Below are 16504 nucleotides of genomic sequence, written 5' to 3'. Positions count from 1 at the left end.
TTAACCTTTTGCCCAAAAAAGTTTTTACTCACCATGGCATCATCATTTTACAATAGTTTTCTTTTTCTAAAAAAAAGCTATCTTTCAAACATCATTGGAGATGCTCTTATATATTTAACATATCTAACATGTGGTTTTTAATTAATTCAGAAAATATTAAAATTTCTGTAACAATTAAGATTTGAAAAGAAAAAAAACCCTAATAAGGCGGTGAGGCGACTACATACCCAAAACGCCTCAATATCGTCCCCGTACACTGTGCCAGGTGCCGACTTGAAGGGTTCTTCTCCTCCACGACTAGAATCTGTCACCCACTTTTGGCCAACTTTTCCAATTTCGAAAGCCAACTAGCCATTCGATTGGTAGTATTGATTGCGACGTGACTGAAGACCCCCCCCCCCCCCCCAAGAGTCGCCTCACTCCAAGCTTTTTGAGGGGCTACTTGATGCTGATGTGACGTCAAGTGACGAAAGTCCCCTTAAGGAAGTTGCCTCACAATATACTCTAAAATGTAAAATGCCATACCTTTGTGAATCAGAAATACATGTACATTCCAATAAAACAACTTGTGTAGCTTTTGCTCTATCGGGCATTTGAAAGTATACGATCTACGGTAATATTTGAATGCAAGTGTATCATTTTTTTTTTAAAACCATGAATATCATGTGTATCATTTGATGAAGGAAAGTAGCTGAAAAGGTTTTGCAATGCGGTGCTTATCGTTTAATTTGATGGGTACTTGTGTCTTGTGCTACTCGGCATATATGCTTTTCCAGTGCCATGTTATTTAAGTATGGTACAAATGGGTCACTTTCAGACTCAGATGCATACCTGCAGATATACCACTATAATACCAATACAATTAATGACTTGATGCTCTTTGTAGACTAGCTAGTATCTTGTTTCCCATGGACTTAGGAGTGGTGTATGCGTTTCTTTTCATGTTAGGATGGTGGAGTTGACCTTCTTGTTGGGCCAATCGTTACTTTAGTATATACATAGCCCCATGTTAGAAAGGGTACAAAACGGTACAATAATATTTTTTTGACCGTGTTATATTAATAAAGCAGATATATACTATGAGCTAACCACAATTGGCGAGTATATCTTAATAAGTTTCTTAAGGACCATCTATTGGAACATGAACTCTTTTGGTCCATTGAGGCAATTTTGACTTGATGCATAACTTTCTTCATTAGGCATTAGGAAGAATCACGTCCAACTCCAAGAAGAGAAAACTTTAACATGGCATGCCGAGGGTCCCTTCACAGTTAATTTAAATGAACCCTGTTAACAACTCAAGTGTTTATATCACAAATTTTGCAAGTCTATACCATTGCTGTAGACATACCAGTTAAATGCTATTGTGCGATGTATCAAAAGTTCTGAAAAAGCTATCCAAGCCTTCGCAACTAAACCAGTCTTTACTCATCTACAAACAAATCAAGATAAGATGGAGACAAAGCCAAAACAGAGAGCGAGCTTTCAGTAAATGCATAACTGGTTTAATGAAATGTTTATTTATTTAAACAAAAGCAAAGTCTGCATTCAGATTATCATCCAAATATTAGCATCCATATATCCATGACACTTGTTTGAACTTAAATCAGGTTATGAAATTAAAAAATAGATCCATTTACTTTCAAATGTCAAGAATGAGGGGGTATGGTATATTTCTGGATAAAGTAACATATGTGGCAAGGGAACTTACAAAATATGGGTATCCATCAGATATGCTAAAACTTTCAGGAGCATTTTCAACAAAGAGCTTTATATAGTAAAGAACAAAGAATCCACATTCCACCCCGTCTCTTTGCTGTGGAACCTGACAAATTGTTTATTTGAGCAGACATAAGCTAAGTGAGAACTCATAAACTAGACATTTTTTTTTTGGGTAAAAAGGTATTCACCCTGGTTCATGTTATATTAATCAAACAAATAAAAGTAGGCGACCTGGAAGCCATTCCAGATCGACTAGACAATATAAATGCACTAAATGTGCAACAACCAAGAAAATTCAAGATCGACTAAACAATTTACATGCACAAACCGTGCAACAACCAAGAAAAACAAGTAACTAGACCTTACAGTAACTCGTCAAACCTCTAATTACAGAAACACAAGGACTACACTATGCTAATCAATGACACAGGTAAGTCCCAAGTCCCAAGCACTTTCTCCACTCTTGAATTCTTCCTTTTAAACTTAGACCTGCTAATGAGTGGAAATGGGTTGCTTTGCTAATTTTATGAACTTATTGGGCCTATGGGGTTATTGCTTGTGGAATTGGGTGGATATGAAGAAAAATATGTCTTTATGAACTAATACCAAAGAATCATGGTATACCTGTGTATTACCCATCTAACAACGGGTTCTATTGGATCAACAGATCAAGTTTATTGACGATACAAATAGGGATCATAGATTCATATCCTGACCCATTGACAGTGCTAGATTGCATCAAGAAAAAATAGACAATTGTTAATTACCTTAGGAACCAAAAAGGGCATTTTTCGCAACAGTCTTATATCCTCGGTCCTCTGTGCATTTTTGTAGATGTCCAAAACAAATCTGACATAAGCAAAATAAAATGTAAAACATGGTTAAAGTGGAAGGAGAAAAGGGGTGGGGTTCAGTTTTTTTTGTTTGAATGACATATTATTCTACTCCTACTCCTACATTACACGAATGCTTGGGATGAAACACAAGACTATAAGAAAGCAGACTACTCTATATGGATCTTACTTTCTTATTATTGGTTCAAGTTGCTGGGAGTGACCAGCTTTCTCCAGTGAATCCAAAAACACAATGCATGGAGTATTGAATCGTGATCCTATGCTTTCACCAAAGTGGCAGAATATCAAGACACTCCAGTGACCCCTGCCGAAATGACATCTTGAGATGACCACATGCCAACAAAGATATACCGAACTTAAGAGGTGAATATGCATTTTGGATGGTGACTCGCAATCATCAGTGTTTAGTTGGCTTCGATAAATAATTATGCATCTATACTTCTATATCTATATTATAATAGAAATAAGATTTTATTTTGGAAGTGTTGAAAAATATGTAATACTTTCACTTAGTACCCCTTAAAAAGTTTTCACATACACTACCGCTTAACGCCTTAACATTAATGATTAAATGACACTATCAATCATTTATTTTTTAAAATATCTCCATTAACCCTTTACATCAATTACTTTTACATAACTAGCACGGTATCCGCGCTATGCGGCGGTGTTCGTTACGGCGACAGTGTGGTGGTGGGAAATGATTGTTGGTGGTAGAGGCAACGTTGAGTGGTGTAGATAATTGATGTATAAGTAATTGATGTAAAGGGTTGATGAAGATATTTTAAAAGACAAAGGATTGATAGTGTAATATAATCATTAATGGTATTTTAGACATTTTCCCCTATGTAACTTTCAACATAGGAGTTATTTTTTTTATAATATAGTATAGAAGTATAGATTTAGAAGTATAGATTATTAACACCACTCGACACCGCCTCCACCATTAACAATCGCCTCCACCACTAACAATCGCCCCCACCACCACAACGTTGTCGCCACGATTACCGCCGCATTGCGCGGGTAACATGCTAGTTTGATTATCACAGAATCACTTTCAAATTGGAAATCTAAACACCTTCTAATTATTACCTACTTAAGAATTACCCACCATTTAACAATGGGAAAGATCACATAGGTTTTAGAAAATATGTCCTTCTTCCTGATCCAGTTCAACACCTTTTCTTTGTTGAAGTCATCCAAGTACATAGCAAACCATAATGGATCAAGGCAAGTAAATGAACTCTTTCTATCTTCCGCAAAGCTAACCCATATTTTTCTACAAAAATAGACATTGGTGAAGAGAATACAAGACTATTTACTGAATGCAGCAGTTTATTTAATTTTATAATTTTAATTTGAAGGCATAAAAGGTTTAGCTCACTCCAAGTAACTGTGGACTTGCTCGGAGTCCAACTTCTTTGCCTGGTTTATCCTGTTGCGGCGGGTCCCTCTTGTTTGACGAGCAATGGTGTATGGGTTATGGTAATCTTGAGAGTCGCTGAGCTCTTCAACTACTCTTATTTTACTAGAATGGCTTATGTTGCTGTTACAGGTCCCTAGTTTGATTACACTTTCTTCCCTAGTTTGATTTACCATGCTGCTGCGGGTACTTCTTCTTTGCCAAGCAATGGTGGATCGATTATGGTAATCTTTGGAGTCGCTAATGTCTTCAACTACAATTTCTTTATCAGCTTGTTTTTTTACTATGCTACACGTTACTCTTCTTTGAAGAGTACTCAAGCATGATTTAAGGTATTCTCCGGATTCATTAAGCTCTTTAACAACACTTTTGCTGCTAGCTTCACTTATAATGGCTTTGGGAGTTGATCTTCTTTTACAAGTAATGGTACATGGAATCTGGTAATCCTGAAAGTCGCTACGCTCTTCAACTACTCTTTCTTCACCAGCTTGGTTTGTCATATTGTCACGGGTCATTTGTCTCTGATAGTTGATGGTGCATGGATTAAGATGATTCTTAGAGTCACTAAGCTCTTCAACTACTCTTTTGTTGCTAGGTCGGTTTGTCATTTTGTCACAGGTCCTTTGTCTTCGATAGGTAATGATGCATGGATTAGGGTGATTCTTAGAGTCGCTAAGCTCTTCAACTACTCTTTCGTTGCTAGGTTGGTTTATCATATTGTCATGAGTCCCTCTTCTTTGAAGGGCAATAGTGCATGGATCAAGGTGTTCTTGAGATTCGCGTAGCTCTTTAAGTGCACTTTCTTCGATAGTTTGGTTTATCATATTGTCATGAGTCCCTCTTCTTTGACAGGCAATGGTGCATGGCTTAAGGTATTCTTGAGATTTGCTTAGCTCTTTAACTGATCTAATTTTCATAACTTCGCTTATAATGCTGTTACGAGTCCATCTTCTTTGACGGGTAAAGGTACATGAATTATGGTAACCTTTAGATTCACTAAGCTCTTCAACTGCTCTTGGTTTACTAGCTTCTTCTATAAAACTGCTGGTCCCTCTTCTCTTACCAGTAGCGCAAGGAGTGTGGTAATATTCAGAGTTACTTTCAACTACTGCTTCTTTACTTGACTTTAAGTAATCTTGTCTGCGAGTAGTTTGTAAGGTAATCACAGGCAAGTTAACGAAAATAATGACCGATTAAATTGCATAATACTTTCATATGATATGATCCTGCGAGGACCAATTAGAAAATTCTTAAATTCATATTTGCATTTTGAAACCGGTTTCTACCAGAATAGGAGTACTATATGTAACTATATGCATTTTAAAAAGTTATAAGTATATGGCTGATAGTTCTGATCTATACTGTACTACTATATGTAATCACTTCCATCTTTTAAGTAACACCAATTAAAAAAATGCCAAGTCACCCATATTCCCAATCTACCCAAAAAGTGACACATGACCCCTTTTCAAGCCCGATGCAAAAGAAACACAATAATTAAATCTCCCTTAGCACCACCACAACCATCATCTCAACAGCCACCCAACACCCCAGCCATCTCTACTGGATTTGTTTTTAATTTTTAGAGTAAATTACACTTTTCGTCCCTGAAGTTGGCACGTTTTTCACTTTTGATCTCTAAACTTTAAAAATTACAATTTTGACCTTAAAGTTGGCCAATTTTTTCAATAATCGTCCTTTGGCCTTATGGCGTTAAAAAATGGTCGTTAACGTACGCACGTGCTAGACACGTGAGGACACTAATGTCATTTCACCTTACATCGAGGGACGAAAAGTGAAAAGATAGCTACCAAAGGGACGAAAAGTGAAAAAATAGCTACTTGAGGGACGAAAAATGAAAATCATACAAATAAATTTATTCTTCAATTCTTTCTTTTCCGATCATCTTTTCCGATGGAATTTTCCGACTAGACATTTATTTCCCCTTTACCCCCAAGCCTCTCCAATCATCACCACCTAATAACCACCAACAACAGTCGCCGCTACCAGCTACCGCCGTCTGTAACCAACGCCAGCCACCGCCGTCTATAACCACCACAAGCCACTGCCACCCACCGCCGCCTATAATTACCACCAGCCACCGCCACTACTATCAACACCAGCCACCACCGCCTACAATTACCACCAGCCACCGCTGCCTACAATTACCATCAAACACCGTCGTCTATGGTCACCTCCGACCACCGCCGTCAACATTCACCGCCAACCAACCGCCGCCCTTTCAATTAAAATCAAAATTTAGAAAGAAAAAAAAAGATGACTGGCATGTTTGAACTATAATTTGTTTGATTGGTTGTGTTTTGAATGTCATGAATTTGAGTAAATGATTTTGTTTGCGGTTTAGATTTAGATTCAAAGTCGAGTTTTTATTAGGTATCATCGGAAAAAAAATGTCAGAAAACATCGGTAAAAATGATCGAAGAAGATGATCGGAAAAGAAAGAATGGAAGAATAAATTTATTTGTATGATTTTCATTTTTCGTCCCTCAAGTAGCTAGTTTTTCACTTTTCGTCCCTCAAGTAGCTATTTTTTCACTTTTCGTCCCTCGGTGTAAAGTGAAATGACATTAGTGCCCTCACGTGTCTAGCACTTGCCTACATTAACGACATTTTTTAACGTCGTAAGGCCAAAGGACGATTATTAAAAAAATTGACCAACTTTAGGGTCAAAATTGTAATTTTTAAAGTTTAGGGATCAAAAGTGAAAAACGTGCCAACTTCAGAGACGAAAAGTGTAATTTACTCTAATTTTTAAAAGGGTATATTCATCTTTACTCTTTAACAAACTACCCCTTAAGAAATTGAGCTATTCCCAAAATACCGCTAATTCACACATTTTTTTATCCCCAATCGTTGCCACCGCCTTACAACCACTCGTCGCCGCCGCCGCCATCACCACCAATCGCCGACGCCACAATCATTGCCCGCTACCACTATCATCTCCGCCACCACCACCACCGCCTCCACCCCCACCATTACACCACCGCATAGCGCGGGTACCCTTCTAGTAATTTTTAATATCTTTATTTTTATTACTTTATAAAAATTTCTCACCCACCATTTTTAAAATTAATTAGAAAAAAGTTAGTTTGAAATGACTCAATTGGCCTTAATAAACCCCTTTTGGAAAACTACATAAAAGAATTACCCAATATATCCTTAATAAATTAATTTACACCCAAAATTCATACTTTCTAAAGTATCTCCACTACTACCTTTACATCATTTACATTTACAACAACCTACACCGCTCAACGCCACCGCCACCACTAATAGTGCCCGCCATCACCACCAATGGACGCCACCAAACCGTCGTCAATGTCGATAAATGTACATATTTTACTGTAGAATGTACAACTAAATAAAACATCTATTGTTGTGGATGGCTAAAGGATATGGTCAGAACATCACTCCCCCTAATTAAAACATTTTCACTCAATACACCTAAAATACTCTTAATGAAATAATTTTACAGTACAAATCTCTCGATTCCTAAAATAACTTCACTACCCCGTTTTACATCAATTACTTTTACATTAATAACCACCTCACTACACCGCTGTCACCGCTCCAGTCATCCCCACCAACACCTGGCTGCGCCACCAGCACACCGTTGCCGCCGCCACCATCACATTGTTGTCGCGGCTTTGCACAGTACCCTCTAGTTTTTTTCTAAACTATCAGTTATCACAACATCACTCTAGCACTATTTTACTCTAAACACATAAACGAAGAAGGTATCCCTAACCAACTTATCGTCTTTTGACGGAGATGTACACGGCGTAACGGGTCATTCCCGTGGCAGTTTCCAAACCTTTCCCTGACCAATGTTACAAGGTAAGATTCGACCTCTCGCAAGGACATTAGCTCGCATTACCAGTAAGGCACCTTACTGTGGTTTCAGGGGCACTAGCTATTCTAGTCTCAACTACATAATAAAAGAGACTGATTATAAAAAGATCAGTAAAGAAATCCATTACAATTTTATAAAAAATAAATAAAGGGAGCGGTAGGTAGAAATAATAGTAGTGTTTTTGTTTTTACCTAGGAGGTGTAACTTTCATTTTGGGGTGTACCATATCACAGCTTCTACTTTTATTTAAGTTCCGCCACTTGTCCTGCAATGTGATAATATTATTAAAAAAAAATTCCCACACAAAGGAAAGAATAATACATAATAAGAAGAGAGAAAACCTTGAGATCAATATTGGAACGATTAGCAAGTGAAGTAGCAAACTGAGGATCATCGATAATTGACACCCACTTTCGACCGTGTTTTTTCATACCATCTAACAACGCTTCTACTTCCTCAATTGTCCATTTTACATTCTTCCTCATTCTATTTTATAATTTTTTTATTAGATTTTTTCAGTTCTATACTTTTATAATATAATTTATCCCAAAGACATATCTAGTTTTCTTTGTTTGTGGTTAAAGAAGAAGAAAGAGTAGAGTAGAGTAGAGTAGAGGGGATTCTTTGATTCTTTCTTTTTTGTGTATTAGGAAATGGCAGTAAAAGTGAGTTGGGTGACAATGAATATTTCGGGTAATGTTTTTGTCATATTTACACTACTAACTTATGTATATCATTAACTTATGATCGTATACCATTAAATATCCTTTATATTTTTTTTATCATATTTTTTTTTATGTATTTTTACCGTTATAATAATTGGAAATTGGTTTTTATATGATGGTATAGTTTTGCAGGTAAATACCTCACGTTGTTTTTATGGATTTTTTAGTTACAATTGTGTTTGAGAAAAGTTAAGATTTATAATGCTTTATCTATGTTTAAATTAGAGGGATTGCTTAAAGTATTTATCTAACACAAACAGAGCCAGAAATTTTTATACGAGGGAGAAAAAAAAAAAAAATTCTTATATCATACTAATTGTAATTACTGTATTTCATTGATTCATACTAATTTTTCTACAGAGACACAAATAATATTAATTTTTCTATGTATTTAGTTATAGTTATAAAATTATTGTAAAATTGCAAATGTTCCTATAAATCAGTACATGGAGTCCAACTTTCAACACCCTTAAATTGATGGTGTCATACAGTTATACATTTGATGTACATATACAGTTTTCTATTTTGAAAATACGACCTATAAAGCTATATTATATTAATTAGAAAAGAACTCTGAATACTGTATATCCACTACATACATATACACATTCATATATATCATTTATATACATACATACATACACATTCATATATATCATTCATTTAGAAAGCTGCTTCTTTCAGATCCTTTCAGGTCCGATGAAAAGAACATATACTATATACAATCATTCAACAACAATCACTTTCTATAAAAATTGAAGATTCACATCAGTAAATCAAAAGGACTTTGGTATATTAACTCGCGATTTCAGATTCAAATCTCAAGGCAGTCATCAGCTCCAACAAAATCCGACTAAATCGGATAAGATTTCCTTTCGATCTCAACCATCATCATCTTCTTCATCTCTTTATCATTATCACCTAAATCTTCTCTTTTTTGATTTTTTTTAAAGGTAAAAGTTCAAATATACCATAAATTTTTATAAAAAAAATATCAAAGTTAGAGTGGGGGCAGTTGCCCCCATGCTAAATCCGTCCCTAACGACAATGTATACTTATTTATGCAATTGATGGATATTTGTCAAACCACGCCATTGTTTGGTTCTCACTTTTGACGGGATTTCCGGGGAAGGGCCAATAAATATATGTGGAAGTTTATTTTAACATAGACGTTAACAAAAAAATTTGATATATTTTTGATATACATAATATAACTTTTATCTTTTAGGATGTGGATGTAAATTATTACATGGATTGAATTAGTATCATCAATTAAAACGTATATAACTTTTATAACTTTTTCATTAGAGATATGTATTTACAGAGGTTAGTTATTGTAAACAACTATTAATGTAAAACATCTAAGACATAATCTAGCATAATAACGATGTTGGTGCATCAAAAAGTAGCTTAACTGCTTAAGTGAGTATATATGAATTTAAATGGAGAGTTGTGAAGTATAATAAAGCATGAAAATAGTGATGTTTGTGCATTGTAAAGTAACATATGTGAGTATTTAAATGGAGCGTTGTGAAGCATATATCAGAGTATTTAGTGATAAATGAATGGTTGCGAATCATAATAAAACATGAAAATAGTGATGTTCGTGCATTATAAAGTGGATTAAGTTTAATCAAAGAAGTCGATTTTAAATGAAGTATTGTGAAGCATAGTATAGCATAGATATAAAAATGATGTGCATCATTCTTATACATGGGTGATTAGGTGAATGATCCAGTTTTTAAGGAAGTTTTTGAATGTGTACATTTTAGATGAAATTTGTTTTATGTACGGTAAAATATAGTTTATCTTTGAATCAACTTTAGATAATGGTTTTTATGATTTTTTTTTTTTTTTTTTTTTTGTCGCCAATCAATCAACATATAAAATTATAAATGGCTTGTTTTAAATGTCGTTAAGACTTGGTTGTAAATGTACTGTTGTGAAGCATAAAATTCTCATGAAATGTGTAGCTTTTGATTCATCATTCTTTTTTGCATTTTTTATTTTTAGTTGTAATGATCTGCTAGTATGGTGGACCGGTGGTTATAAATACAAGGAAGATGAGTAATAATGCAAAGGAGAAAGAGTGACAAGATAGGAGGAGGAAGATGATTATTAATTTTGAAAATAGATAGAAAATAGGACAAGAACAGGGGGTGTTTGGTAGAATCAAATAGAATGAAAATGTAATACATAATAAATATAGTGGAAAAGATAATGAGTATTTGAAAAGAGAATGGATTCTGTCGTTTGGTATAAGAATATATGAAAAATACAAAATTTTAAAAAATATTAAATTTAATACATATAACATCATTAAAACAAAAAAATTTGGGTGAACGTTAGGTAAAACATACAGTACCTATCTTAGGTAAAACAGGGGGGACTATGTAAAATTCAGGGGAGGTTATGTAAAATTCAAGGGGGGCTATGTATGTTTATTACATTCAAAGGTTTAATTTGTAACTTTTTTTAAAGTGGCAGTACCTAAGCTTAGGTAAAGTATGCAGTACGAATCATTTTCCCCAAAAAATTTTCCATTCTCATCCATTCTCTACAATTTATAGAGAATGGAGGGAATGAAATCAATTCCAACTTGTCGATTCTCTTTCTCATTCAGTCATTCTCCATTGCAACCAAACATGAGAAGTTTTTTCCATTCATTTTCCACCATTTCTATTCCATTGTACCAAACACCCCCTTGGTGTGAAATAACGTACAAAAGAATAGGAGATAATAAAAAAGATCTGAAATTCCAAATACCCAAAACACCCTTAAAATCATTTAAAATTAATAATTAACTTCAATGACACATGTCAAGATGATGGTGTGTCTTACTTGTTGTATGATAATACTTATTTTATTTTACCTCTCTCTTGTATTTACGAGCATAGTAGCCGCGCAATGTGGCGACGCTGGCGGGGACGGCGGTCTAGTGGTTTCGATGATGGTATTATTGGTGGTGGTGGCGGTGTCAATTGGTTGAAGTGTTATTTAATTCATTGAGAGCATAAAATGCCAAGGACAATTTCGGTATTTCAAAGACAATTTTTTCTAAAAATAAAAATAGGCTTTTTGCTTTATAAGGGAGTAAATATAATATGATAATAATTATCTCCTTTATTTATAAAGAAGCCTTACTTCTAGAATGATATTTTTTAAAAAATCCGACGTGGCAAGCCTTCACCCTTCCTTGCACAAACTTTATAGATGCAATGACATTTATTTCCTTATTCTTTCTAGAGTCGTTCAAAAGTTTTCAAAAAAAAAAAAAAAAACTCTTTTCAAGTTTTTTTTTATCTTCTCCCTTATTATTCATTGCTGTCATGGATGATGTTCTCCAAATTAGTGAGTAACAATAACAGTAACAACCAAATTTTATGCCCTAAATATGAATTCCAAATCAAAATTTCGTTCCCTAAATCTTCAGATTCAATCAACGAACGATAATAAAAGTAACAATAACAGAATTGAATCCGACTTCCGTTCCACCATCGCTTAACTCTGGTAAGCTTTCGCTTCTTTTCAATCACCATATGTTTACCAACTGATTTTATTGGATTTTAGGGCTGATAATAGTACGCATCATGTATGTAAATTATGCTATGAAAATATGATACCCAAATTTGATATATTGACAAAACATAGTTTTTGGCCTTTTGCTTCAAGTTTTTTTAATATTTGGTTCTAAATATTAATAGTAACTACTTCACTATGTTCAAGTTTTGATATTTATTTTTATATGTGAACCCATAGTGGTAGAATTTTTGATGTTTTACTCAATCGTGAATTTCATGGTAGCTCTGTTGAAGCACACACCCGGATGATCCAATATTTCAGCACATGTTTTTCTGCACACTAGGATGATCGAGCATTTCCCAAGCCCAATTCCAGACTTAAATTGGCCCAATCCACATTTATTATCTTTGCCCAATGTTTCTGCACGAGAGCTTTTCACAATGTTTGATAATTAACCGGAGTTTATACATTGATTTACATTATAGTCTAATAACTAAAACTTTCTTTATATGCATTGGCTATAATATTTGCTTACCGTAATTATATACATTTTACTTTTGAAATTGATTTGGAGAAATCACCAAATTCCAATAAGTGATCTTTGTCACACCCCTAAATCCGGGGGCGTGACGTTCATAAGATCACAACACAAGATATAGTGAACGACTACAAAACGCGTCGTTTTTGAAATACATTTAGAAATAACATTGTTTTGACAAAGTTGATAATACAATACTTGAAACGAAATTCATTATTTGAAAACATAAACAATATAATAAAGATGGAGACTTTAGCAAATTGATAAATCAATTCCTAAGGTCTGAGATATGGGGCAGCTTCCCATAATGCATGCAAATAGAAAGCTTTCCAAGTTATAGCAAATCGTCTAATTACCTGAAATACATGCTAAAGAGTGTCAACATAAAGTTGGTGAGTTCCATAGGTTTTTATATAAAAATAAGTATCATGAACCACAAGGATTTTCGTAGCCATTGTCTAAATACAAAGCTAAAGGAAAGTACGTATACATTGAACTAAGCTCACGAAACGAAACTCGACAGTGGTGTGCCTCAAGTAAGTACTTGTTCAGAGTACTCAAGTTTTCCAAATATATAACATCCGTTCGACCGTGCAGGTCAAGTTGGAGCTACCAACCCGGATGGGGAGTGTCAATCCCAAATAGTACTATTCAATATATCTACGTTTAAGTCCATAACTAATCGTTTCATGATGGTGAGGCCTTAAGTGAACAATGCAACTTAGTACAATCTATGTATACGGTTTTTAAAGTACTTGCGTTCATCGTAAAAATAAAGAGCATGCATTTCACCCCAAAAATAAATAAGTAAAATGGGGCTATGAAAACTCACCGTGGGGAGTAGTGAATGTGATAAAATGCAAAAGATACCCGAAGCGTGACGTTAACCTAATGCATAAACAAACACGTATTTTCTCTTAATAATGTGTATAGTAAAAATTATTAGTTTGAAAAGTTTTCATCACCCAAATAAAAAGTGGTATATATATTATCAAAGCAAATTGTAGTGTTAACAAAAATATTTTAAAAATCTTTAAATATAAATTATAATATGATAATTGGTTTTTTTTATTATAATTATTATTATTAACTAGCTCCACATTTATAAACATTTAAAATTTGTGAGTAATAAAATACTACACTGCGTTTGGATGTTCGAAAATTTCGGCGGCTTGATATACGTAATCTTATTTCTTTCTTTTATGATGTACTTTTTGTGTTGAGGACTTTGTATAATTTATGTAACCAAACAAGTTGTAAAAGTATTTGTAGTAATAAGTTGTACAAGATTTAAAGAATACAATAAATATTTTGTTTATCATTTTTGTAAATCATTTATATGCATTTACTAGTATTTATATCCACGAGACTATACATGGGTATCGATATCTCGACACCACTGAGTAGGTATGTCATGTATAAAATACACTCGTGTACTCGGGCCCTGACGGTTGCATATTGACCCCTATTAGTTAGGGATTTTTTTTTGATAACAGGTATTGGGTTATCCTTATGTACATTGAGTTTTTTTTTTTTTTGTATATGCACTCCCAACCCGTCAACATTAATATTTTTCCAAAACTCGACTGTACGTCAATCTTTCTAAAAATTAGATTTGGAGTTTACGAATACAATTTTTGACACTGTCTTTAGTTCTCAACAGGATAAGCCATCCACATCTTATTAAAATATCATATTCATTTGCTTCTTAAAGTCTTTCAAAATGCATTTCTGACATATCATAGACAATATAGCTTTTTCTTGTTTCATCCCTTTTCATTCTGACTAAGAAAAAGACTTTACTATTTTGTCATCCCATATATATATATACTACTTCCATTGAAATACCATATGCAATAATATAACAACAATATATTAAAATTTAGAAGTAAAGCTTTTCAATGACAAAGTGAATATGGAAGTAACGACACAGACTCTTTCATTCAAGTAGTATAATACTAATAATAAACAAAGACTTTGTTCTTTTCTTGTTAAAGTTTTCTTGCTTTTGGGTGATGAAAATAAAGAAACAAGCTCAAATAATTCTTTAAATAATTATTTGAACACTTTGTGTTCTTGTTGTTACCAACTTATATTAAACACTCCATGGTATTAAATATCATAAGAATAAGAAATGATAAATTTTAAGTGAGTTAAAGTAACAATTACCCAAGAAGAGATTTAGTGATTGGAGATGGAAAAAGGTGTTATGGTGGCGTGATGGTGGTGCAGGGGTGGTCTGATGGTCGTGTTTCGTCGTCGGTCAGGCGGTGGCTGTCGTCTGCGGTGGGTGGTCGACTGGAAATTAGAAAGAGATGAGGGGGAGAGTATATTTTTGTTGTATGTATTCTATTTTCTTACTATTGGGGTAAAGTAACTTTAGAGGGAGACCATAGAATAAAGTATATGTATACATCGGAAGTACATATGAGCTGATCCTTTTGTTTCTATCAAGTGGGTATAGGGTTGAGTAGGGGAATGAGCCGTAAGTTGTGGTAGATATAGGTTAGCTTGATTGGATTTTCATTAAATTATTATGTGTATTTTTATATTTGTCACAAACATTTATTTGTATGCATTCTTAATAATGAAGCTAGACATTTAGGATGTTGGAACCAAAATGAATAAATTAACATGTTATGTAGTATCGATGATTACTACTGCTATCTCTTAATTTACATTAAATTTGTTAGTCATTAAAAATTGTCATTAGAATCAATATAACTATTTCTAATTTGGTTAGGTTTTATTTATTATTTCCATGCCAACGTATACGCATTTATATATATGTATGACTAACATGCATGTTACGCATATGTTCATATATTGCAAAGGTCACGTAGGTTCTTACTAAAATGGATGTACACTAAATAGGTTCATGCCAAAAATAGAGGTACATATAATGTATATTTATTTAAATGGATGCATCCAATAATTTATATTCTAATTATAATGTATCTGAAATTTGGCGGTTGTCACATTCTCCCCATGTTATTGGAATTTCAACCCGAAATTTAAGATGTGTTGTCGGTATACATATTTTAGAAACAATTCAATGTATTGTGGAAGGTATACATTAAAGCAATTTGCACCATATCAAAATCGTATTTTTCCTTTCAAATTGTAACATCCGTGAACTTTGACCCGTTTAACTATTTATGTAATGTGATTAACGATATTAATGAAATGACGAGATTAAGTGAAGTTGTGAAATTTAAGACTAGTTATGCTTATCGGGTCGTATGACCACGTGTTCGTTAATGTGAAACTAGACGATACGAGTCGGTAAACATTTAGTTAGTGATTCAATTGGGTCAACCCATGGACTTAAACCATGACCCATGACCCACAAGAATAACCCCCCCCCCCATTCATTCTATCCACTCACTCTCTAACTCTCTTGCAAGAAAAACACACACAAACACTTATCTCTCTCCCTCTCATGAAATTCTTGCATCAAATAAGGTTAGTGGGTTAGATTAATCATAGAAACATCCCCTCCCTTGTGAAATCTTCTTCATATCTCGAATTTGGAGTTTATAGTGCAAGGAAATTCACTCTTTTGGGTCAAACTCGGATTTGACTTGTGGAAGGTTATTTGGTAAGTCAAATTCATCTTAAATTCATCATTGTAGGTGTATAAATGTATTTTTAAGCTAAACCCATGAGCCTTGGTCGAATTTGAGTCCGAAAATGCATTAAAACGATTTAGGGTTATACTAGGGTTTTGGTTTGGGTTGAAATAATTTGGAAGTGATTTTGATGTTGTGGGTCAAAATTTTGGTATGGGTTAAGTGTAAGTAGGTGTAATAATGTTTAAGTATGCTTCAAAACAAGTTTCAAGCC

At 34.0% G+C, this 16504-nt stretch overlaps 1 protein-coding gene across 1 annotated transcript; it reads right to left on the bottom strand.

Annotated features, from left to right (window-relative positions):
• Positions 1–970: 970 nt before the first annotated feature.
• LOC122588309 lies at positions 971–8358 on the bottom strand. The gene is made up of 9 exons (XM_043760423.1): positions 8215–8358; positions 7568–7692; positions 3961–5139; positions 3688–3855; positions 2746–2880; positions 2490–2571; positions 1712–1825; positions 1352–1432; positions 971–1263 (listed from the first exon to the last, which is right to left on the bottom strand). Exons 1-8 carry the CDS (start codon positions 8356–8358, stop codon positions 1355–1357), a joined length of 2025 nt encoding a protein of 674 aa, XP_043616358.1. The 3' UTR covers positions 971–1263; positions 1352–1354.
• Positions 8359–16504: the final 8146 nt, after the last annotated feature.

The sequence above is a fragment of the Erigeron canadensis genome, chromosome 2 (assembly GCF_010389155.1).
Source record: "Erigeron canadensis isolate Cc75 chromosome 2, C_canadensis_v1, whole genome shotgun sequence".
In the NCBI taxonomy this organism is placed as follows: domain Eukaryota; kingdom Viridiplantae; phylum Streptophyta; class Magnoliopsida; order Asterales; family Asteraceae; genus Erigeron; species Erigeron canadensis.
This window is presented reverse-complemented; position numbering and strand designations above follow the sequence as displayed.

What these genes read in the sequence shown, in the direction of transcription:
- LOC122588309 (XM_043760423.1), bottom strand. Translation starts at nt 8,358, where the DNA reads ATGAGGAAGAATGTAAAATGGACAATTGAGGAAGTAGAAGCGTTGTTA. An exon ending in GTTCCAATATTGATCTCAAG is followed by an intron (nt 7,693 to 8,214) that starts GTTTTCTCTCTT and finishes CTGATAGTTTAG; the next exon opens with AAAAAAACTAGAGGGTACTG. An exon ending in CTGATGGATACCCATATTTT is followed by an intron (nt 1,433 to 1,711) that starts GTAAGTTCCCTT and finishes ATTTGTTTGTAG; the next exon opens with ATGAGTAAAGACTGGTTTAG.